At 31.1% G+C, this 24,109-nt stretch overlaps 1 protein-coding gene across 2 annotated transcripts in view; it reads right to left on the bottom strand.

Moving 5' to 3' along the window:
- The window catches only part of LOC142322399 (lysosome membrane protein 2-like), a 142,790-nt gene extending 126,111 nt beyond the window's left edge, over window positions 1–16,679 (bottom strand). Inside the window, exon 1 of one of the 2 annotated variants that reach the window (XM_075361442.1) lies at window positions 16,333–16,679. In XM_075361442.1, the coding sequence (XP_075217557.1) occupies window positions 16,333–16,630 (298 nt within the window). In that variant the 5' untranslated portion in view covers window positions 16,631–16,679. The remainder of the gene's footprint in view (window positions 1–16,332) is intronic. The other variant, XM_075361441.1, reaches the window with a different exon arrangement.
- Window positions 16,680–24,109: the final 7,430 nt, after the last annotated feature.

Raw genomic sequence — 24,109 nt, 5'->3', positions numbered from 1 at the left:
AACTAAATTTCGTGTTAACAACGCTATCTGTTAGACGTAAAAGCAACATACGCTATACTAAATATTTTACGATTCCTTTGCAATGTTTCCGATATGTGTGTCCGCTATAGACTAAAAAACTACTGGACCGATCTACGCGCGGGGAGGAAGGGAGAAAGGGAAATAAGGAAAAATCGATAAAGGTAAAAGGGAAAAGGGGAAAAAAGTGGAAAACGGGGAAAAGGAAATGGAAGAGGAATTGAGAAAAAATAAAACAGGAAAGAGGAAGGGGAAAGGGAAGTAAGGGAAAAAGAAACGGGAGAAAACGGGGAGGGAGAGCGAAGCGAGCCACGACCCCCTGATCGTGACGGGAAGCGCAAGTAACCATAGAGCACGGGCGAAGCCGCGATGGAGATGCTGGAGATGGGATTGTAATAAATATTTGTTTATCTTAAATTGCTTATATTAAAAACGTATTGCGAGTGAAGCTACATCTATATATATTGTGGGCGAAGTCGCGACGGGGTACGCTAGTAAAAACAGACATATATAAATTTAACAATAATACGAGTAAATGAAAAAACTAAACTTAAAAGTAATGTATTGTTAAATAATAAACCTGTAATTTAAAAAAGCTTTCTTGCTTTTTACTTCCTTTTACGAAGTAAAGGAAGTATTGTGATAGCGAAAAATTTCGGTTTTCAGATTTTAACATAAATATCCATTTTGATCATCCCTGAATCCATTTTGACTAGTTTCGGCGTGACCTCTGTACGTACTTATGTATATCGCTTAACTCAAATACGATTAACCGTAGAATGTTGAAATTTTGGATTTAGGACTGTTATAACATTTAGTTGTGCACCTCTCCTTTTGATTGCAATTATCTGGATTAAAAATGTCCAAAGAAGCCCAAAATCGAAAACGTTTGCATTTTGGATTTTTTCTTAACTGCAGTAATAAGCTCTCATTGAGAGCTTTCCAACGATATTCATAAGTAGTACTTATTTTCATCGGTTCAAAAGTTATAGCCAATTTAAATTTTAATTAATGAAATATTTTGATCTTAGAAGAAGACACATCGGTTGGAATCCGACTTCATATACATATATCTTTTTTTAAGTTTTTTAAATTTAAATATATTGATTTTACATTTATATTTACATTTACATTTTACATATACTTTTTTACAATAAACAATAATTAAAATAGAAAAAAAATATTAAAAATTCAGAAGTTATTGGTGAAATAAAATTTTATGTACTTTTCACTTTATTTCAGACAGAGGTTAATAATTATTAATAAGTCAAAATATTTAAATTAAAAAAAGTTAAAAAAAATATCCCTTTCGGCACGCCGGAAGGTGGAGGTTGATTTCACCGGTGCTAAGAGGGGATAAAAACGATTCCTTCGTAAAGTTAAGAAAAACTTCAAAATTTATTCAATACGACAATGGCTACAATTTTACACACATTTGAATACTAGACCGTGGATACCGGTGTTCTTTAGTGGTTGGGTTTCAATTAACTACACATCTCAGGAATGGTCGAACTGAGACTGTAGAAGATTACACTTCATTTACACTCATACATATCATCCTCTGAAGTAATAACCTTAACGGTAATTCCCGGAGGGTAAACAGGAAAGAGAAAGAAAATCATATAACAAACGCCATCTTCTTACAATTTATCCCTTGGTCATCCCTTGTAGTAAGGGTTGGTAATATCAAAAATTGTTTCAGACAAATGTTTTATGTAATGTTTAGAGGACTAACGACCACTTTAAAACGATTCGATACTGTGCTTGTTAAGGGCGGACGGTATGATTTTATTAATCTTCGAAACCCCATTTTTTCCACCGCCTAGGCCAATGGTTGGTTATATCAAAAAACTTTACTTAGATAAGTTTTAGGCCGTTATCCAAAGAACAGTAGGAATTTTAAACGAATTCGAATAATTCTTAATAAGAAAGTTATAGCGATATTTTTTTTTCTCGAAAAAGTCCCCCATTTCCACCCCCATAGTCTGATTTCGCCCATTAACGAACTCGGCCGATTTTCGGTCGTTATATTTTATGTATCAATTTGAAAGTGATTGGGCATAATTACGGCAGTTACCGTGCCCATAAGGAAGTAAAATATATAGACATATAAATGAATATATAAACTTTTGAACTGACGGTGGTTTTGAGGTCTGGCCTGTGTGAAACGCGAAGATTTATCAAAATTTTCCGGAAGTCGAATCATGGTACCTATTAAAATAGGTAGTTTTTTTATGAAATCTACCTAAACAAATGAAATCTGATAAACACATGTATATGAAGTCGGATTCGAAGTGTGCTTGGTTATGGATTCGACACGTTCTCACTTACACCACATAACTACTTGAGCAACGTGAAACAAAATTAATATATAAACTAATGTAAAATGCAGATACGAATCCCACAAAAAATTGTCATGCAATGTGGTGTCCACCACAATACAATTGTGTAACTGTTAACTGTACACTTTATTAAAGAATTGGAGGATCGTATCTCACTTTCAAATGAAATAAGTTTAAATGAAGTGCAGCAAAAAATGTGTGCATGCAATTTAATAGGCGTAAAGGAAGTCATATGTTGTTCACATCAGATTTTTATCATTTAAATAAAGGTAAGATATATAACTTGATGTTTTACATCGTTCTAACCTAAATTTATCGTATTGATTATAATTCGATATGTCGTCCTAACCTGAATTTTTCGATGTTAGTTTTCATAATTTGTCACACCCAATATAGTATTGTCTAACCTAAATTAGTCGATGTTAATCTACGCATGCATATTGACGCACCCAATATCGGTTATACTTCGATATATCGTCCTAACAAAAGTTATATCCAGTATTTACGATAAAAGCTATATAATGAACCAACTTTGTGCTATCTACAATTTAAAAAGAAAAAAATTGATATAACTTTATTCATCATCGTCATATTTAATGAGCCTGGGAATATGAAAATAGGTTCTATTTTTCCTTTTTACCAATAAAATTAACAATTAATAAAAATTGAATGATTAATTTTAGGAGAGGGAATTTTTTGAAAACTTTTATCTTTATAATGATGTTGACTTCAGTATTCTGAAGAATTTATATAAAGTAATTTTAAGTGGTAGTAATTATATACAGTATTATATATTATGCATAATTTAATATCGGCGGACAAACACTGTAGCAACTCAATATGAGCTAGCGCACAGTATACGGACGCGCTGATACAGCATCACTACCGCCGCGCAGTTCTCCCACCATAGCGGCGCTGCGGCCCCACCACTCTCAGGCTCCAATAAAAGAGCGAGCACGAGAGTGAATTCTCATGAGCTCCTCGCTTCAAAAGAAGATTGAGGCCGTCCAAAACATTGCGTTACGGACGATATTTGGAGCTCCGTGGTTCGTCAGGAACGCCACTCTCCGATCCGATATTGCAATCCGTGTCCGAGGTGGGAGTGGCGCAGGCGCGCAGACTGTTCGGGAGAGCGGCTGTGTTCGAACACAGTCATCTTCGGGACATCTGCCGAGAGGACCCAACCCCGACAGTTGTAAGGAAGCGGCCTCACGCCGTTCTGGACGAACCACCGTGATGGTGCGGTCCGGGAGCCGAGAATCGACAAACCAGGCTTAGGGGCCTCCATATCGCATGAGCCATATACGGTAAAACGCGTTAGAAACGTTTCCGGGGTCGCGAGTGAATAAATTTTAAGTGTTAATTGTAAAACAAGGCAACAAGTTATACTGTCTCGCCAAAAACGGGTAAGAGAACGCCAAAAACGGGTAAGAGGGTAAGAAAAAACGCCGTTTTTTTTTCCTGCGTGTGTTTTGTTTCTCTTGTTTCAGAAACGTGAGAGACGTGGGTGTAGAGCGGCTCGTGCCATCTCGGCCTTTGGTTAAGCACTCCCCGAAATAGAGAGGGAAACGCCCTTCCTTTAATCCCGCCATCCTAAAATAATAAAATACAATTTTTTTTTTTTTTCGTATGTGTTCTGTTTCTTCTGTTACAGGTACTCACAACAGCCACCACAACAAACATAAATGGTTTCTTCACTGCGGCCACGCGGTCCCCCCAAACCCTTCCCGGACACACGTGTGTCTGGAGATTAATATTATTATGTGTGGTAATGAACCTGCTTCTTGCTTCTTCTACAAAGGCGATCGCCGCTCCATAACCGCGACCGCGAATAGGTATCATCAAAAATTGTAAGTTCCCTATTCCCTTTCCTTTCAAGAAAGAAGAAGAGGGAACGAGCCCAGCTGCCACCAGCCCAGCAGCCATCTGCCCAGCGGCCACTGAATGAACAGAAGAACGAAGAAAGAAGAAACCTGCACTTTTCCCCGTTCAGCCCTTCGGGGCCACGGGAATTTTCAAGGTTACTGCCAATTCTCGGAAAGTGCAGGCCAAAGAAGAACGAAGAGGTCATCGGAAGGAGAAGAAGAAGAAGATGAAGAAGAAAGAAGACCGTCTAAGCGACCCAACGTTCCGGACGGGAGTCCGGGAATGAGCCCAGCAGAGATGCGTCCTGAAGGGTAGCCAACAAAGAAGTGGATGAAGAGCTTCTACTTAACCTTTTCCTACACAACTTACAATTAAATCTAATTAAATCAGCAATTGGAACTTCCTCCGGAGAAGGGGCGCATTGCTCCCTCCAATTAACCAATGCCCCCTTGTGGTGGCAATAAAGCGTTAGCACCGGAAGGACTTCAGTGGACGGACTGAACGGGAATCACGTCGGGAGCACGGGTTTTTAAAAAGCCTAGCCTCCTGCGGACTGACCCAGAATTGGGTGTGATGACGCTGGACATGAACGGACACGGAACGCTATACGAAATCCGTCCATAAAATTAAAAGAAACCATTAAAATCATACCCGACATTAAAATAAACCCATAAACACGCCCGAATAATAGATAGATACAGCAGCAAGGGACATCGTCCAGGCTCTGCGTTTTCGAAGGGAGAAATGAAACTCCCGCCATCTTTGCGTTCCGTTCCGTTCCGAATTCTCATATCATCGTCGACCACCACCTGGAGAAGACCAAAAAGAAGAAGATGGAAGAAGACAGAAGAGGTTCCCCGGCCGGTTCAACGTGGGACCTCTCGGCGGGTGCCAACATCCCCGCCGGAGTAGCAGGCCTGGCCGAGGGAGCCGCTGGACGCGGACGCTACCTTCCCGCTTCAGCTCGCCGGGCTTCAATCGCCCTGGCCGGGAGACTCGGCAGCAGGAGCCAGCCCAGCGTGGGATCGCTCGGGGAGAACCGCCTCGGCCGCGCCGAGGACGAATCGCGAAGGACGATCGTCACCGATCCGACACTGCGGAGTTCTGGGGACCACCACTAGGTTGCCCCCATTTGTGTTTACCCCGCTACAGCGTGGACCCAGCTGCTGCTGAGGGAAAGCCTGGTCAGACTTCAATAGACGAGCCGCAACTCCCCGACTTTGCCGGAGACCAGCTTCCGGACCCAACAGCTCTTCTCAGAGCTAACGCAAAAAACGGCCCTTTTCAGGGCCACTACAAGGTTATGAATTACGTGCCGCCGAAGCCATTCGGCGACAATATATAGTAATGTCAAATGAAATTTTAAATCTTTACTTTGATTCATCATAAAATATTTGCGAATTGTGGGTTAACTGCACAGCATAAAAATTTTTACAACGGCAGAAAAATTTTGCATAAATAGATTATGTTATATTAAACTATATTCGAGTGGCAATTATAATAGTGTCCCTCTGTGTGATTATATTAAACGTAAAAGTTTTTATGTAAAAATCTTCCACATATTTTTTGCTAAATGTTGTGTACTCACTAGTGCTATCTTTTTACTTTGAAGTATTTTTTAAACCACGTAAGTCCATAAAAAATTGTCAAATTTTTTGACTAAAAATTCCCAAAAACTTTTAACACAATAATACCATATTTAGATACCTGCTGACCAAATTATGAAAAAATCTGATGTGAACAATACACGACTTCCTTGTACGCCTGTTATATTACATTTACATATATATATATATATATATATATATATATATAATGAAAAGTACATAAAATTTTATTTGATTAAAAACTTTTGATATATATATTTTTTTTAATTATAATTGGATTATTATTTATCGTAAGATTTTTTTTACAATCGGGGATTACTAATTATTAATAAATCAATATATTTAAATAAAAGAAAAAAAAGTTAAAAAAAGGAGATTAAGTCGGATTCGAACCGATGTGCCTTCCCCTTGTAAGATCCAAATATTTCATTAATTAAAATTTTATTTGGCTACAACTCTGGAGCCAATGAAAATAAGTACCACTTACGATATATCGTTGGAAAACTCTCAACTCTACAATGAGAGTTGGAAAACTCTCATTGTATTACTGCAACTCAACATTGTTTTCCAACTCTCTGACTGTATTACTGCACTTAAGAAAAAGTCCAAAATCCAAACTTTTTGGAGTTTGTGCTTTTTGGTCACTTTTAGTTCAGTCGTTTTCAATGAAAAGGGAAGGTGCACAACTAGATGTTATAACAGTCCTAAATCCAAAATTTCTACATCCTACGGCTAATCGTTTTTCAGTTATTTGAGATACATACGTACGTTCAGACGTCACATCGAAAGTAGTCAAAATAGATTCTGGGATGATCAAAATGAATATTTTCGTTGAAATCTGGAAACCGAAATCTTTTCCGATCACAATACTTCCTTTATTTTATATAAGGAAGTAAAAATCGATCAGTCTAATTGGAAAATGTTTAGAAAAAATCATTGTATCATATACATTCGTCCATCCGGAATATTGTTTTTTTTTTTTTTTGTTGCCTCCTAAGAGTGTGAAAAGTGGAGATTTTTACAAAACACCGTAGCGACGTTTTGACTAATCGTATACTTTTCTTATTTATATTATATAGCCGGGAAATTAAAGAAGTGCAATACATTTTTTTTAGTAGTTTAAACAAAAAATATCTTATGTTAATAGTATTTTTATATACGTCTGGTAACAAGAATAATTTTATTGAAATTACAATATGCCTTATTCTTATAAAGAAGATTATTATTCTAGAAATTATCAAATTACTTTTATTTCTTTGATAAAAAAATTTATTTATTTATTAGTAAATTCATTAATAAAATAAATGCGTTTTTTCCAGTGAAAATTAGGTTATATATTTTTTTATCCAAGTTTATTACTAAAAAAAAGTGCTAGATCTGTGACTTCAATTTTATTTTACGATATATTTTTTTTTTCTATAAGACATCGATTATCTCTTTATTATGTTCGTTTCAGACGATAATTTTATCCGCTATATGAATATGTAAATTATATCCTTGATCTCTTTGTCCACTATTGAAACTGCAAAATAAACTCCTAAATTAAATTTAAAAATAATTGCTAAAAAATAGAAAAATTTTTAAATCTCTTTTAAATTTCCATATATTTGGATTTTACATAATTTATTTAGCGTACGGCACCAAGGTACAACACCAATTACAATTAAAAATTATAAACATCTAACAAATTAATATAAGTCATTGATTTTGGAGTCGCCATCAGGAAATCTTCAGGAGTTTCTTTATAAGCTGTCCTAGGGCAAAATTCTGTAATGTTTTTAACAGTTTGATTTTCACCACACTCACAGAGGGGCGTCGGTGTTTTACCCCATTTATACAGGAAATAGGCGGACCTACCATACCGAGTTCGTATTCTGTTTAACGTTAACCATACGTGGTAAGTCAAAACCCGGCGGTTTCTGAGAAATATATGAAATTTGATTATTCTGCTTTGTGGTCCATTCTTGACGCCAGGCGTCATAATGGACGAATTTTACATAATAAAATGAACGTATAAATGTTACTTTTCATCGATATTAACAACAGTTAGGAAATTCTGAATTCGACCCGTTTTTTGTTTTTCAACCAAATGGTTTAATTACAACGAATTTTCTACTATACAGAAGACATTCCTCTAGTGAATTTTCTGGTTTTTTTTTTTTTTTGTTTATTTGAAGCGAAAAAAATTTTTACGTAAAAAATTATGTTGTCTTCAAAGATGATTAAAATCTATCTCTCATTTTTCTTCGATATTGTTTCTTAGTTTTGGATATTAATAGCGTCATTGTGTATAACGTGTTGTTATTCTTATACTCAGACCATTTTTCATATAAAAATTTAAGAAAATTAGTTTCTAAAAGATTTAGGGTAAAAGTAAACATATCCATACCGTTCCAGAAAGTCTTAACTCACGCTCGGTAATATTTTAGAGTATTTACATAGTTTTTCTGGATTCCATTTTTTTTTTCATTATGAAGATTTTTCGCATTTTCTTGATTTGTGTGATCCAAAGTCAAAGAAACCCTTATGGAAACTCCGAACAAGATTAATAGATAAAAAAGAATAAATGGTTATCGTCCGCATTATTTTATAAAAATATACTTTTATAGATTAATATTGATGATATTGTATTATGTTCGAATATGAAATGCAATAGTTGAGTGGTTGAACCTGAACGAGACACAAGTCAAACCTGAAAATAACACAGCCATTAATTCCAGGAATAATAAGATTCGACCTCGGGATTATGCTTTTGGGTTATAGAAAATTAATTTTTATCTTAATAGTATCAATAGAAAGGAGAATATTATTTCTTTAATAAGAAATATTTTAATTTAATTTCAATAAATCGGTGAAAAATCTTTTAAATTATTTACTAATTCATTAAAAAAGGAGACGGAACGGTAATAATGTTCCTTCTCGCAGGCTGAAGTGTTGGGGAGTGTGTAACGCGAAACATTTTTTATTTATTTTCTGGTTTAATACAAATGAATATTATTTATTTAGTAACAAATAAAGATTTATTTAATTTTAGAAACCGTAAAAAGCTCTTAAACATCAATGTAAGGAAATATTAGAATTTTTAATTTACTAAAAAATAAAAGTGTGTTAAAAGAAGATGCAAAATGTTCATAGATATTTAATCGGTATTATTTAAAACTCTATCGGTAAAGTAATATTTTTGCATTATAAAATATTTTAACTTAATATTTTTTAAAACTAGTCGGATTATCTTTAAACGATTGGAATAAATTTAACAAAATAAGCAAAATAACGTCCTTTTATCGAAATCCTAAATGTTATGCTGTGAAAATGTAAAATTAGTAGTTTTTTGTTTTGGTTTGATAGAAGTCATTTTAGTACATGCATTACTAGAACAATAGTCTTAGGTCTATTGTCCTAATCTCGAATTAAGAAAGCTGCACTAGATAGCCGAAAATCTCCAAAATATTTTACGAATCGATTAGTCAATATATTTTGTAAATAAATGTTTGTAATCTTATATAAATATAAAAATGAATGTTTGTCTGTCTATATGTTTCTTATGCCTTCCTAAACCGTTCATCCGATTACGATGAAACTTTAGTGAGTTGTGCGCACGCCCGCGAAGGTTTCTGAATTAGTTTGGACCCGTTAGGTGGCACTGGCTCGAGATATTTCGAGAAATTGTATTTACGGTCCGATTTGCTTCATATTCAGAATAGATGTTACTTAAACGGAAACAATTATCTCTGCAAAAAATGGATGCGCTAGATGGCGCTGGGGTTGAGATATTTTGAAAAATTATATTTATGGACCGATTTGTTTCATATTCAGAACATGAATATTAGTTACGCGAAAAGAAATATTTTTACAAAAACTATACGCGCTAGGTGGCGTCGGTGTCGAGATATTTGAAACAAACAAACATACAAACAGACTTTTTATTTCTATATATATATATATATATATATATATATATATATATATATATATATATATAAAGGCAATGTTTGTATGTGTGTCCGCTACAGACCAAAAAACTAATGGACCGAGTTACGCGCGTGCAAAAGGAAAAAATGGAAAAGGTGGAAAGAGAAAAGGGGAAAGGGTAAAAAGGAAACTGGAGGAGGGGTAAGTGAGAAGGGGGAAAGCGAAAAGGGGGAGGAGAATAAGTAAAAGGTAAAATTTTGTGAAGTTCCGTAATGTCAATTTGTTTATTTTTTAATCAAATTTTCAATTGTGTTCATTTATACTTTCTCTCTCTATCTATATATACTCAAATCTAGCAATAGCGAAGCATTGCCGGGTCTGCTAGTATAAATATAAAAATGAATGTTTGTTTGTTTGTCCCGTATGCGTTCCTATACCAATCATCTGGTTCCGATGAAACTTTGGTGAGTTGTACGCCCGCGAAGGTTTCTGAATTAGTTTGGACCCCAAACTAGGTGGCGCTGGGATCGAAATATTTCGAAAAATTGTATTTATGGTCCGATTTGGCTCATTTTAGAATACGTGTTACTTGCATAGAAAGAAATACCTATGCAAAAAATGGATTCGCTAGATGGCGATGTGATTGAGATATTTGGAAAAATTGCACTTATAATCAATCCGATTTGGCTCATATTCATAGAATATATATTAGTTACATGAAAAGAAAAACTTTTGCAAAAACTACACCCGCTAGGTGGGGCCGGTGTCGAGATTATAATATATCTAATGTTTGTTACTAAACAAAGAAATATACAAACAGACTTTCTTCTTCTATATATATAAAAGGCAATGTTCGTGTGTCTGTCAGCTATAGATTAAAAATTATTGGACCGACTTACGCGCGGGAAAAAGGGCAACAGAGAAAAAAGGAAAAAGGGGAAATGGAAGTAGGGAAAATGTAATAGGGGAAAAGGGAAGAAGGGAAATAGGGAAAAAGAAATAAAGTTAAATTTTGTGAAGTTCGGTAATGTTCATTTTTTAAATGTTTTATCAAACTTACAATTGTATTCATTTAATCTATTTATATATTCAAATCTAGCAGTAGCGAAGCATTGCCGAATCTGCTATTTTATTAATATAAATTGAAATGTTATAATTTTTAATTTACTACAACGAGCAATTCTAACCTGAATACTCTTGACTTTTTTGAAGAACCCCCCCCCCCACCCCACAAGTTATAATAGGATATTAAATTATGGACAGAATATACGCAGAAATGAAAAATAATCTATTTAAAAATGATAATGATGTAGAGAATAAAAAAATTATGAAATTATGTTTATAATCTAAGAACAGCCAATGGAATGGCGTTAAAAATTAATACTTATTCAATAAATACGTGAATGCTATAAAATGTGAATCTTCCAAAGTGTTGGATAGGCTTAAATACTTTATTTAGCCAGGAGAAGTGAATGGACGATCTGTAGAGAGAGAGCGATTGAGTGTAGTATTTGCTATGTAATAAATTTACTGACTTAGACTACGGTAAAATCTGACCGCTTAATAAAATTTAATATGGCGGATCTAAGATGGGATAATCATAATATATATTTATTTCTTTTAAAATTACTAGATTTCTTCAATAAAAGTATGAAAAACTTATTCTAAATTGCATCCAAAAGTAACAAAATTATATATCAGTAAACCTGTTTTCTCTGTGAAAAAATCTATCGATTGCATTTAAAATCCGTCACAAACTCGTGTTTCATTTCCATTCCGTTTTTTGTCAAAGACATAAAATTCTAGGAAAATAAAAATTAAATGCGGTTCAAGTCAAGATAATGATTATATGACAAGTATGCACCGTTATAGAGTATATTTCCTAAGAGTAATGTACAACAAAAAGAATTCCTTATAATGATTATTCGTCGACTTCTAAAGGCAAAAGAAAAGTGATGATGATTTTAATACCCCAAAAATAGTATTAATAATTTTTTTTAAATTTGCATAAAGAATTTTTTATTAAGAAAAATTAAATCGGTAATTATTTATTATAAAAAAAAAACAGTTTTTTTTGTCTTCAGTCATTTGACTGGTTTGATGCAGCTCTCCAAGATTCCCTATCTAGTGCTAGTCGTTTCATTTCGGTATACCCCCTTCATCAACATCCCTAACAATTTGTTTTACATATTCCAAACGTTGCCTGCCTGCACAATTTTTTCCTTCTACCTGACCCTCTAATATTAAAGCGACTATTCCAGGATGCCTTAATATGTCGCCTGTAAGTCTATCTCTTCTTTTAACTATATTTTTCCAAGTGCTTCTTTCTTCATCAATTTGTTGCAACACCTCTTCATTTGTCACTTTATCCACCCATCTGATTTTTAACTTCTTCTATAGAACCGCACTTCAAAAGTTTCTAATCTTTTCTTTTCAGATATTCCGATCGTCCAAATTTCAATTCCATATAAAGCTACGCTCCAAACATTTTCAAAAATGTTTTCCTGATGTTTAAATTAAGATTTTATGTAAGTAAATTATATTTCTGACGGAAATTTTGTTTCGCTTGTGCTATTCGGCATTTTATATCGTTCCTGCTTCGTCCATCTTTAGTAATTCTACTTCCCAAATAACAAAATTTTTCTACCTCCGTAATCTTTTCTCTTCCTATTTTCACATTCAGTGGTCCATCTTCATTATTTCTACTTCATTTCATTACTTTCGTTTTGTTCTTGTTTATTTTCATTCGGTAGTTCATGCGTAGGACTTCATCCATGCCGTTCATTGTTTCTTTTAAATCCTTTTTACTCTCGGCTAGAATTACTATATCATCAGCAAATCGTAGCGTCTTTATCTTTTGACCATGTACTGTTACTCCGGATCTAAATTGTTCTTTAACATTAACATTAGAAAAAAATATATTTTCCTTAAATCTTTACGGAGTTTTAGTGTAAACTACCATGGACACCGTTCCAAATTATTGGAAATTAACTGATCAAATTATACCGATTGGAAAATAATTCAGTAAACATGCATTTTGGACGTCAAATTTAGTAACGCCAAAGTAAACAGCCATTTTAAAATTTTAATCATGTTTTAATGAATTTTTCTTTAAAAAAAAAAAATTCTTTCTGAAGAAGTAGAAATCTCTGAGAAATTACTCAATGGAGATTATATATAGAAAAAGAAAGCCGATTAACAGAAAATTTTTAAAATTAATTGTATTTTGGTCCTGTGAAGCAGTTTGTTTAACTATGTATTTATTTAGGAAATTTGAAGCAGTCTAAACGGATGAATACATATCCGTCCATTTTGGATATTCTTAACTCACTCTGAGTAATTGTTATTTTGCATTATTTATACGTGTTATTTTTGTTAATTTTATCAAGACGCAGGTTTATCGCTTTTTAAATTTCTCATATACGATTTTTTTTTACCGATGGCGTTTTTTGTAGGAATGCATGCATGTATTTAAATAAGAATAAAACAGACATAAATTTATAAAATAATAATAAAACAGATTTTCAAAAAAAGTAAGAAATTTTAATTTTTTTTAACTGCAGTAATAAGCCCTCATTGAGAGATTTTCAACGATATTCGTAAGTAGTACTTATTTTCATTAGTTCCAGAGTTAAAGCCAAATGAAATCTTTATTAATGAAATATGTGGATCTTAGAAGGGGAACACACATCGATTCGAATCCGACATCATATACATATATCTTTTTTTAACTTTTTTTTAATTCAAATATATTGGTTTATTAATAATTAAACATTTTTACAATAAATAATAATTTAATAACAATAAAAAAAAAGAAAAAATATCTGAAGTTATTAATGAAATAAAATTTCATGTACTTTACATTTTAAAGAAATGTGTATATGTAATTTTATAGGCGTACAAGGAAGTCATGTGGTGTCCACATCAGATTTTTTTTTTAATTAAAAAATTACATAATTTTTTAAACGAGTTAAAATTGTTTTAAGTTCTAACAAAATTGTAGATGGGTTAGGTACTCTGATTTAACAAGTTACATAAAACGTATTTTTTAATTACTTCTGAAATAAAAATGTTTGAGCAATTTTAACAAATTATTACTTTTTAAAATCATTAAATTTCTTCCCCCTACTTCTGTAACAGATTAAAAGCTATTTTAAACTTGAAGTTAAAAATTCACACCTATAGGACGAAAAATTAAACAAAAAATGATGAAATATAATTTTCATAAAATTATGAAAATTAGTGGATAATATTAATTTTGTTTCAAAAATGTTCAAATATTATTATTTCTAGAGATATTTTTGAAAATATTATATTTAAATTTTCCTTAAATATTATTTTTGATCGGTTAAAGTTCGTCCCTAAAATTAACTATTTAGCTTCTTTCGAGATATACATCTCTTAACATTTCCCATTCCTTCATCCAATTTTTTAAAACTATTTACAAAAATCATTACCCCTTCTCTAACAGACAAGCTAATATATACAATTTTTTAATTTTAGTTTAAACTTAAAGTAAAATATACGCTAATGTATGTATTTATAACAATGCATCAAATAATCTAAAGACTTATAAAGATTTTTTAAATTCTGACACTTCATTTCCAACGCTTAACGTAAAAGAGATGCTCCTATTAAATCGAAATATCTACTTTAAGCACGGTTATCCAGTACCAAAGAGAAGACGAGTTGACAAGCAAATTTGTAACAGGAGTTAAGATTCCATCCTCAGTTTTTACCTCGCAACCTGATGTTTGTTTAACCTCCGGGTCTGCAGGTAAGCATATTTTCCGCAGAGGATGAGATGAATGTTTTTAGCGTGTATGAAAAATGCCATGCTTGACCGGGATTTGAACCCAGGACCTCCGGGTGAAAGGCCGAGACGCTACCACTCGCGCCACGGAGGCCGGCATAACCGGATGATTCATTGAAGTTGTCAAGTCTGTTTTTGGCATGAGTATAAATCATATGTAATCTAGGTTTATCAGAAAATCTTAAGAGAGCAACATACTTATTTGAACGGTTAAGTTGAGAAGCTAATAATTACACTTAACGAATTTTTTAATTATTCAGAAACGTAATGCAAAGATTGTCGAACTTATTAATAAAACGAATATTTGGATATGGAGAAACATTTTGGGACGGAATAATACCACGTCGCTGGAAACGGGATTAAAATCGCTGATGTAAAAAGTGAAGGGAAGTAGGAGAAGGAGAAGAAAAAGATCCAGAAGAGAGTAGGAACGTTAGATTAGTGAATTAACAAGTGAAAGAGACAACCGTAGTTTAAGGAAGACTGGCTGAAAAGCGAAGCTAGTATAAAAAATAGCCGAAAGCCTTACATCGCGAGATAGGACATGATAAAGAAAAGGAAACAATTGGATTAGAAAAATTTAAAATTTTATAAAGAAATTTAAATGTCTCCTTTGCGTTTACAATTTTTGATTACGGAAGATATGTCAAAAGAACCTAAAATCTAAATATTAATGGATTAATCCATTATTTCAAATATGGCATCGAAAATCCTTTGATCCATTCTCTTCTTGAACGACTTCAAATTATAAAAAAAGAAAAAAAAAGTAATTCACACAAATAAAGGTATAATAAATACTTATATAAATTTCTTTATAATTATGATTTCATTATACTTTATCAGTAACAAAATTACGAATAAATAAAAAACTATTTATTTCTCCAGGTTAGATATAAATTAAGAAATTAATATACTTTATCTCTAAAGAAACATTTTTTTTATTTATGATTTTCCGTAATTCATTTTTAGATAATTTGTATACGAGTTATAATTTTCTAATTTGTTTTTCAAGTTTAATTTATTTATCCTATTTGTTCGTTTGATTTTTCTCAAAAAAAAGATAAAATTTTCTTTGCGCAGACTTATACGCAAAACAACTTCAAAAATATATCAAAAATAAATTTAACAAAAAAAAAAGATTACTCGTGGGTTTTCTTTATTTTAATTTTTGAAGTTGTATGAAAACAGAATATATAATTGTGAAAATATGTTGTTTTATAAGATGTTATAATTGTTTTATATTTATTGTTCTGTTTTACGAAAGGGATTTTTACTAAAATTACATTCGATCTGTACGAAATATCTTTGTGTATTTTAAAAAAAATATCTATTTATTTATATAGTCGTTTTTTTATAGTCATATATAGTCTATTTATTTATATAGTCGTAGTGTAACTGTAAATGTACTGGTAATCGTGTAGTCTTGAACAGATTCAGGCCGACCATTCCTGATATTGTGGTTAATTGAACCCTAACCACCAAATTATGCCGGTATCCACGATCTATTATTCAAATCCGAATAAAAGTAACTGCCTTTACTAGAATTTGAACCTAAGAACCCTCGATTTTGAAATCAGCCTGATTTACGATGTTGTGTTTTACCGCTAGACCGACCCGGTGAGTTTTGTGTATTTTATTATACTAAATATTAAAAAAACTGTCTTTTAAAAAAGAAAATATCATATAGTCATTCTTCATTGTTCTACGACAACAGTTAAAATTTAAAAAAATTAATCGACAGAGAAATAGAGAACGTGCGTGAAAAAGTACTTACTACATATTTTTCCATTAGAAATTTGCGACGAAGATTTTTCACTTTTTTTAATTTTCTTTTGTTCATCACTTTTACTGTTTTTTTTACCACTAAATAACTGTTTAACTTTTAACCAAAACGGAGCTGAATACTGTTTATTTGGACAACGGCAAAGAGAGGCAGTCTTGGCCGCATCTTCTAAATCAGTCGTGCTGCTAGTAGACGCTGCCATCTCGCACTCTCCACACCAAATGTCTGATAACAGTGTTAAGTAAATGAAGCGAGAGACTGAGCAGAGGCGAACAAGCAGCAAGTCCATTGGTCGTGACCTGCGATAGTATAAGCGTCACACAACCTTCTCTCGGTCCTCAACCTCTGTGCCAAACGCATTTCATTGTGATTTTAGTATCGGCTTTGTTGTTTTGTTTTATTTTATTTTATTGTATAATATCTTATCGATTGACCAAACCAGAAAATAGTTTTTTTTTTTTTTTTTTTTTTTGTATCGGTTCTGAATAACACGATTTGAGTGACAACATAATCTTGTTGCACACCAATTTGTTTTAAGATTTTTACTAATTTTACTAATACACAATATTATTTTACAAAAATTTTATTTACTCGGTTATTCCAGTTACTTACGATGAAGAAATTATTTGATTTTTAATGTTCTAGTTTCAATTAATTTAATTTTTATCAGTAGCCTTGAAAAAATTGATTGTAAAAAAACAATAAAAAAAATTATAATTATTATTATTAACAAATTTTAAAATGCCTATAGAAATAATGAGACTAATTGAGTTAATTTTTTCATAACGTATTTATTTCTGTGACACGGTTACTAATTTTTTTTTTTTTTTTTTTTAATTATTCCACGATTCTATAATTTATTACGTTGTCTTTGTACATCCTGTTATAAAAATTTATACATTTTATTAATTTTTTTATGGGAATAATATAATTATTAATTAACTCTTCATTAATTGAAGAATTTAAAATCATTGAAAACATGAAATTAAATTAAAGTTATTCAAGGACCATTCAGTAAATAAAGAGACAAAGCATTATTGTTTTAATACGGTTTATTCAATAAATATAATCTTATCTATCTTTCAAAATAATCCCGAGATACAACTGTACACTTCTCATATCATTTTAACAGTTTTTATTGTGCCAATAGCAAAGATTTCTTTGTATTGAAGTCTAATATTTTTTTATTCACGAATTTTTACTTGTTTGTTGCTGTGAAAATTAATTCCATGAAATGATTCCTTCAGGAACTTGGAACTTAAAAAAAAAAAATGAAGTGTGAAATATTTAGTAGACATTTTGTTTGTAGTGTGGAAATGAACATTATCTAGAACTACAAGCAGTAATTTTCTCCGAAAATCACTTTTTTCAGTATCAGGGGCTTTGTTTTATTTTCAATCGTATCTGTGTAGCGCTGGATATTAATAGTATGCTGTTCTTACAAAAATCATTGAAAATTGTATGTTTAAGATCAGAAACCTATCAATATCACTTTACTATAGGTTAATTTTAGATAATTGGGTCTTCAATATTTTCCTTACTGAAAAAGTAGAATTCTTCTATGCCATGCTTCCTTTTCATAATATATCTCCCAGCTCTATTTATATGTCACTATTTTTCCGAAAAAAATTCATCTTTTGTCAATCAAACAGCATTTCTTGAGTTCTCTACATGTACAGTATACTCGGTACATTAGAGAAGACAATGTGAAACTACTTTATTCCTCACTCTTCTTTATAAACCTTACATGGAATGATTGTTATTCTTGGTAATGGTACGCCATTTTTTGAAATGACTTTGTTCCATGTTGGATCACCTGCAATTGTTGGATGGAGGTTATGGCACCCAACATACAAATATACATGTACTTACATACACAAAATCTATTTTCTTTATGATTGTTCAGTAAAATACTATAGAACTCATCTTGTTCATGGTTTATGGTAATTCAATTAGTTATTAATAATTTAGTGCACAATATTGATACTTATATTAAAAGTTTTTAATGGCTGTTTCTAGTGTCTACTTGAATAAGTTCATCAATTAAAGAAGCAAGAGTTGAAATTAAAATCTCAGTCGATTGCCCCTCATATTAATAATGGTAAGTAACATTCATTTACTTAGCTTCTCATGAATTAAGCCACCGGGTTGGTTTAGTGGTGAATGCGTCTTCCCAAATCATCTGATTTAGAAGTCAAGAGTTCCAGTATTTAAGTCCTAGTAAAGTCAGTTATTTTTATATGAATTTGAATACTGGATCGTGGATATAGTGTTCTTTGGTGGTTGGGTTTCAATTAACCGCACATCTCAGGAATGGTCGAACTGAGACTGCAGAAGACTACACTTCATTTACACTCATACATATCATCCTCATTCATCCTCTGAAGTAATACCTGAACGGTAATTCCTGGAGGCTAAACAGGAAAAAAGAAAAGCTTCTTATGAATTGTCCAAACTATGCAAACAAATTTGCTTGATTATATAACTTTTACAGAGGTTTTACACCTCTGTAACAGAAATCTTATTACTGAATGTTATTCACACTTTTCAATAATATGACTGATTTGTGTAATATGCATATTAAAATAATTATCTGTCAGCTGTTTTAAATGGCTGTTATTGGCTGGGATTTAGTTCTTACTAAAGTAATCATTACTAAATAATGACAGGGATGCCAACTTATGATTGATTGCTTAATGTGAATTATCTATACCAGTATATCAGTTTCATACTAACTCAGAGATTCAAATATAATTCTGTGAAAATGTTTCAATTACTAATATTTTAGTTGTTGGATCCAACTTCTTCAAATATCTGGTACATGAACTGCTTTAGCATAAATTTCTACAATTTATTAATCAGCACGAAAAAATTAATTTAAATGTAAAAAAAACTCACATTTTAAATGCATGAGAATATATCTCCAGAAAATGTTTTTAAGTATTCTTTTTATCAGTGACATTGTAGATATCATTGTTATTAATGACTTGGATTATCATATTTTAGGGAAGGTAAACTCTAAGAATAACTTTTTAAATAATTGATTTGTACTGGCCGGTCAGTTATTTCATTCAACACAGATAATTTTTTATGTAATAAAAAACAAGTTTATGTAGCAAATCATTTAAGGTCATTATCAGTAGCAACTATTAATTAAGAATCATAATATTAAAAGATAAATACTACTTACTGCTCTCCTGTGTTTAATATTTTATATAATTTCAACATTACTTGTTCCTATAAATCTGACTAAGAGAGCTCCATTAGATAATGTACAATTTATATTACCACTGAAAAAGTTTTACAAATTTTAATTTGGTTTTAACATTTTATTGAAACTTCATTTTTCTTTCCTATAGTAAGTAAAATATATGCATGTTTAGTGCCATACAGTCTTAAAAATGGCTAGATCATAGATACCAGTGTCCTTTGATGGATCAGTTTCAATTAACTGCACATCTCATGAATGGTCAGTGAGACTGTACAAGACTACACTTCATTTTAATTCATACATATCATTCTCTGAAGCAATACCTTACGGTGGTTCCAGAGGCTAAACAGAAAAGAAAGAAGAAGTCTTGAAAGTGGCATAATCATTTCACGATAATAAGACTTTCATGCCAGACTTACTAAGAAAATTGTGAAGTGAACAGCTGACTTCATTGAGCCAAACATACTATTGCACATTGGCTTAACAAGCCAACCAGAGTGAAGTTAATAAAAATGTTATCATCACTCTGTTCACAAAGAGATCTATTATATAATGAACATCATAACTCTGACAAAACAGCTTTGGTAATGCCTTTTGTACCTCACAGTCTTTACAGATATTTCATCCACAAGAATCACGACGAACAAGTTCCTAGAAGATTGCTAGATCACTTATTTTGAACTAGTGTTCAGATCCTTTTAAATTGTTATCAAGGTGGGTATTTGATTGTTTTTTTCTAATTTGTTGTTTTAGACAGATTTAGTCAGTTTTATTGACAAGATACATAAACCTATCAAGAACCCTTAAAGAGTTTCCATTGTTTTCTCATTGAAGGACCCAGTAATAACATTAAATCTCTTCTTAGACTACACATGTAAAATGTGAAGAAAGTAAACTAAATAAATAAAGGAAGAATAAATGGATATTTGGACAGCAGACAGAAAAATGAATGAATAATCTTTTTGTTTGATTTGGTTTATAATGGTGTAGTATGTACATTACGTCAGGAAAGGATAGTTATGCTACTCTACAAATAAAAAAGGAACTGTTCCCAGTATTTGCCATGATGGATCACAAGAAATCATGATAAAACCTTGCCAAAAGCAGCATCTCAAAATGCATAATTAATTCAAATTAATTTGTGACCACTATAATTTTTTCTCATTATCTCAATTCTTATCTATTGTTCTGCTTGTCCAGGAATTCAACTGAATGACAAAACCTGTTTATGAAATGCTCAGAATAAATATATTTCAAGCAAACATTTGATTAATTGAAATTTAAACTGTGAGCTCAACAGAAATATTCACTACTGGGCAGTTGCCTTTTAACAAAAAATAAATAATTCATATTCATTTGCTGTGAATTCATTTTACTTAATAAGAATAATAGGGTAAATATTAAACACTTTTTTCTGGTGAAATTTTTTTTATTTTTTACATTCAGGATAAATTTAAGCAAATAATTACAATGGTCAAAAATACAATTTGGAAGAACTTTTACATTTTTTTTTTTCAAACAAATAAGTTTTCTTTTTATTTTCAATATGAAACAGGAATTCCCCACCTTCCTTTTTTCTGTATTTTTTGCCATGAAATTAAAATTTAGAATATTAAATTACTTATACGATTATTAAAGCATTTTTGAAATCTAAACAGGGATTCCTTCTCTTTTAATTGATTTCAGGAGAACAGGAATTAATGCAAATAAATTTAAAATACATAACAATCGTTAGAATTTTAAGAGTTTATTCCAAATAATAGATAAGAACTAGTACTCAGAATAGTTTAGTTTAGTCTAGATTAGTTTGCAAATAGAAAAATCTGAAACTTTTTTTTTTAATCTGTATGCATTTTTTTATTTTCTTGGCATTGATATCTGCTAGTCAAGGCATTGATAAATAAATTTTTTAATCTGATCAGTAAATAATAATAATATATTATACAGCTCCCTCCAGAAGTGAATAAATATGCTTACTTCATGGAAACAGAAAAGAACTGCACAGCATTTGTCTGAATGGATCAGCAGAAACTGTGATGGAACCTTAGACAGTATCACAAAATTCAAAGTTTTACAATTATTAAATAAAAAAATGGTGATATGATTAAAGTCTATATTAATTATTTAAAATATTAACATTTGAAATAATATTAAGTATATTTAATAGATGAAATAATACGTATGAATTTACATACATGAAGATACTAAATATAAAAAAAAAATCTAATGTGGACACCACATAACTGCCTTGTACGCATATAAAATTACATATATTTTTTAAATATTTATGTTTTATATTACTTTTTTCTTTGTAAAAAAATATATATTTTTTTTTAATTATTATTATTGATTATCATTTATTGTAATTTTTTTTATAATCGTAGGTTTATAATTCTTAATAAATCAACATATTTAAATTACAAAAAAAGTTAAAAAAAAGCAAAGAAAGCAAAAGGCACATCAACAAAGCCGGAGTCTTGCTGATGTGCCTTCCCCTTTGTAAGATCCAAATATTTCATTAATTAAAATTTTATTGGGCTATAACTCTGGAACCAATGAAAATAAGTACTGCAATCAATAAGTACTTTTTTGGACCCTTTTGGTCCAGTTGATTACAATCTTAAGGGGAGGTGCACAACTATGTTACAACAGTCCTAAATCCAAAATTTCAACATTCTATGGCTAATCATTTTTTCTACCACTAATTGTTTTCGAGTTATCTGAGATACATACATATGTACGTATGTACGTACAGACATCATACTGAAACAAGTCAAAACAGATTTAGGGATGGTCAAAATGGATATTTCTGTTGAAATCTGAAAACCAAAATTTTTCATAATTACAATACTCCCTGCACTTTGTATAAGGAAGTAAAAATTACTACAAGTACATAAATAAATTCAGATGGTGTTAATGAATATTATTTGTCATATTTATGCATTGTTAAACAGAAAAATATAAAAAGGTTTTTGTCTTTTAATTTGTATAGTTAAAAATTAATTGACAGTAAAATTTTTTCTGTAAAAGAAGTACTTTTTATTTTAAATAAATTAATGGGAAGATTTTGTTAATGGTTCAGTAATTTAATAAAATTAAAATAGCAATAAAAACATAATAAGGCCCTTTTTCATCAGCTGAATTACTGTGTTGAGTTATTAAAAAATGGTTCTTTTGTCTTTTTTAGAAAAAGATGAGTATGAATTTTTTAAGAACAAGTGACAACTTTTTTTTTACAAAATATTGCACATCTATAAATATAAACACTTGAATATATTAACATTTTTAATTTTTTAAATATGTCTACTTGATTCATGTTTACAGGCGTCAGACAATGAGTTGTTGAAAGCCATTTTTGCATCTTGAAAATATGTTCTGACTTTTAGTGAAGCCCCTAGAGGTGATATTAATATTATACTTAGATATCATACTTCAAACAGCAATATAGTAAACATAATAAATACTGAACAATGATGACAAACTTAGTATTTTATTAAGGTGCTTCAGAACAAAACAATACAGTTTGGTTTTGTTGTAAATGGAATCAATTTGAACATTCTTATTGAATTTGATCCATAATAAAAAAAAAACAAAAATGTGGGCAATATTTCTATTGCCACATTATGGGCAATAGAAATACCATCATATCATAATCATTACAGGTAACTCTATCTATGCAATTAACAATGTTATGCCTATCAGAAATCCTCAATGAAATGGTTTTATCCATATTTAATGTTACAACTCATCCAGTGAATAATTTTTTTAACTGCTAATGTAGAACTTCTTTCAAATCCTTTAAAATAGTTATCTTTGGGTATAGATATAGTTATGTCATTTGCAAAAAGAAATGAGTTCTTTAAGCTTTTGAGGCAAATCATTAAGAAACAATAAACAAGAAAAGCAAGGGAATGAAGGCACTTTCGTACAGCACTGTGTGTTCTACATCTTGAAATAAGGACCTAAATTTTACATGTGTATTCTTATCAAAAGATAAAATTTCAACTGCCTGTTAATAATTGGAAAAGGTATGACTAATCAATTGTAAGTAGCTCCTCTGATACCATAATAACTAAGTTTTTCCATTAGTAAGGTATGAGGAACTAAATCAAATGCTTTAGTGAGATAACAAAAATTAAAAATGTAATTATTTTGTTATCAATGCTATTTAAAGTATTTTCTAAAAACTGGGGAACGGCTGTTTTCAGTAGGCACGATTTAACTAAAACTATGCTTAAAGTTTGTCATTGTATTAAACTTTGTACAAAATGTTAAAAGTCTATTTTCTAAATATTTAGAAAATGCGATAATAATGAAATTAGTCAATAATTTTATGAATTAAGTGCAGAATTTTTCTTAAGAAAGAGAATAACAACAGAAATCTTAAGGTAGCTGGGTAATACTCCATAGTCAAAACAATCATTAATTAAATTTGTAAGAGGAAGAATAGAATCTACAGCTTCCTTTAAACTATTGGCAAGTTTCATCAGTACCAGTGAATGTTTGTTCTTTATATTTAAAATACAAGTTTTAATTTTTTGAATACTAACAAGAAAT

The sequence above is a fragment of the Lycorma delicatula genome, chromosome 3, assembly GCF_047948215.1.
Source record: "Lycorma delicatula isolate Av1 chromosome 3, ASM4794821v1, whole genome shotgun sequence".
Lineage (NCBI taxonomy): Eukaryota > Metazoa > Arthropoda > Insecta > Hemiptera > Fulgoridae > Lycorma > Lycorma delicatula.
This window is presented reverse-complemented; position numbering and strand designations above follow the sequence as displayed.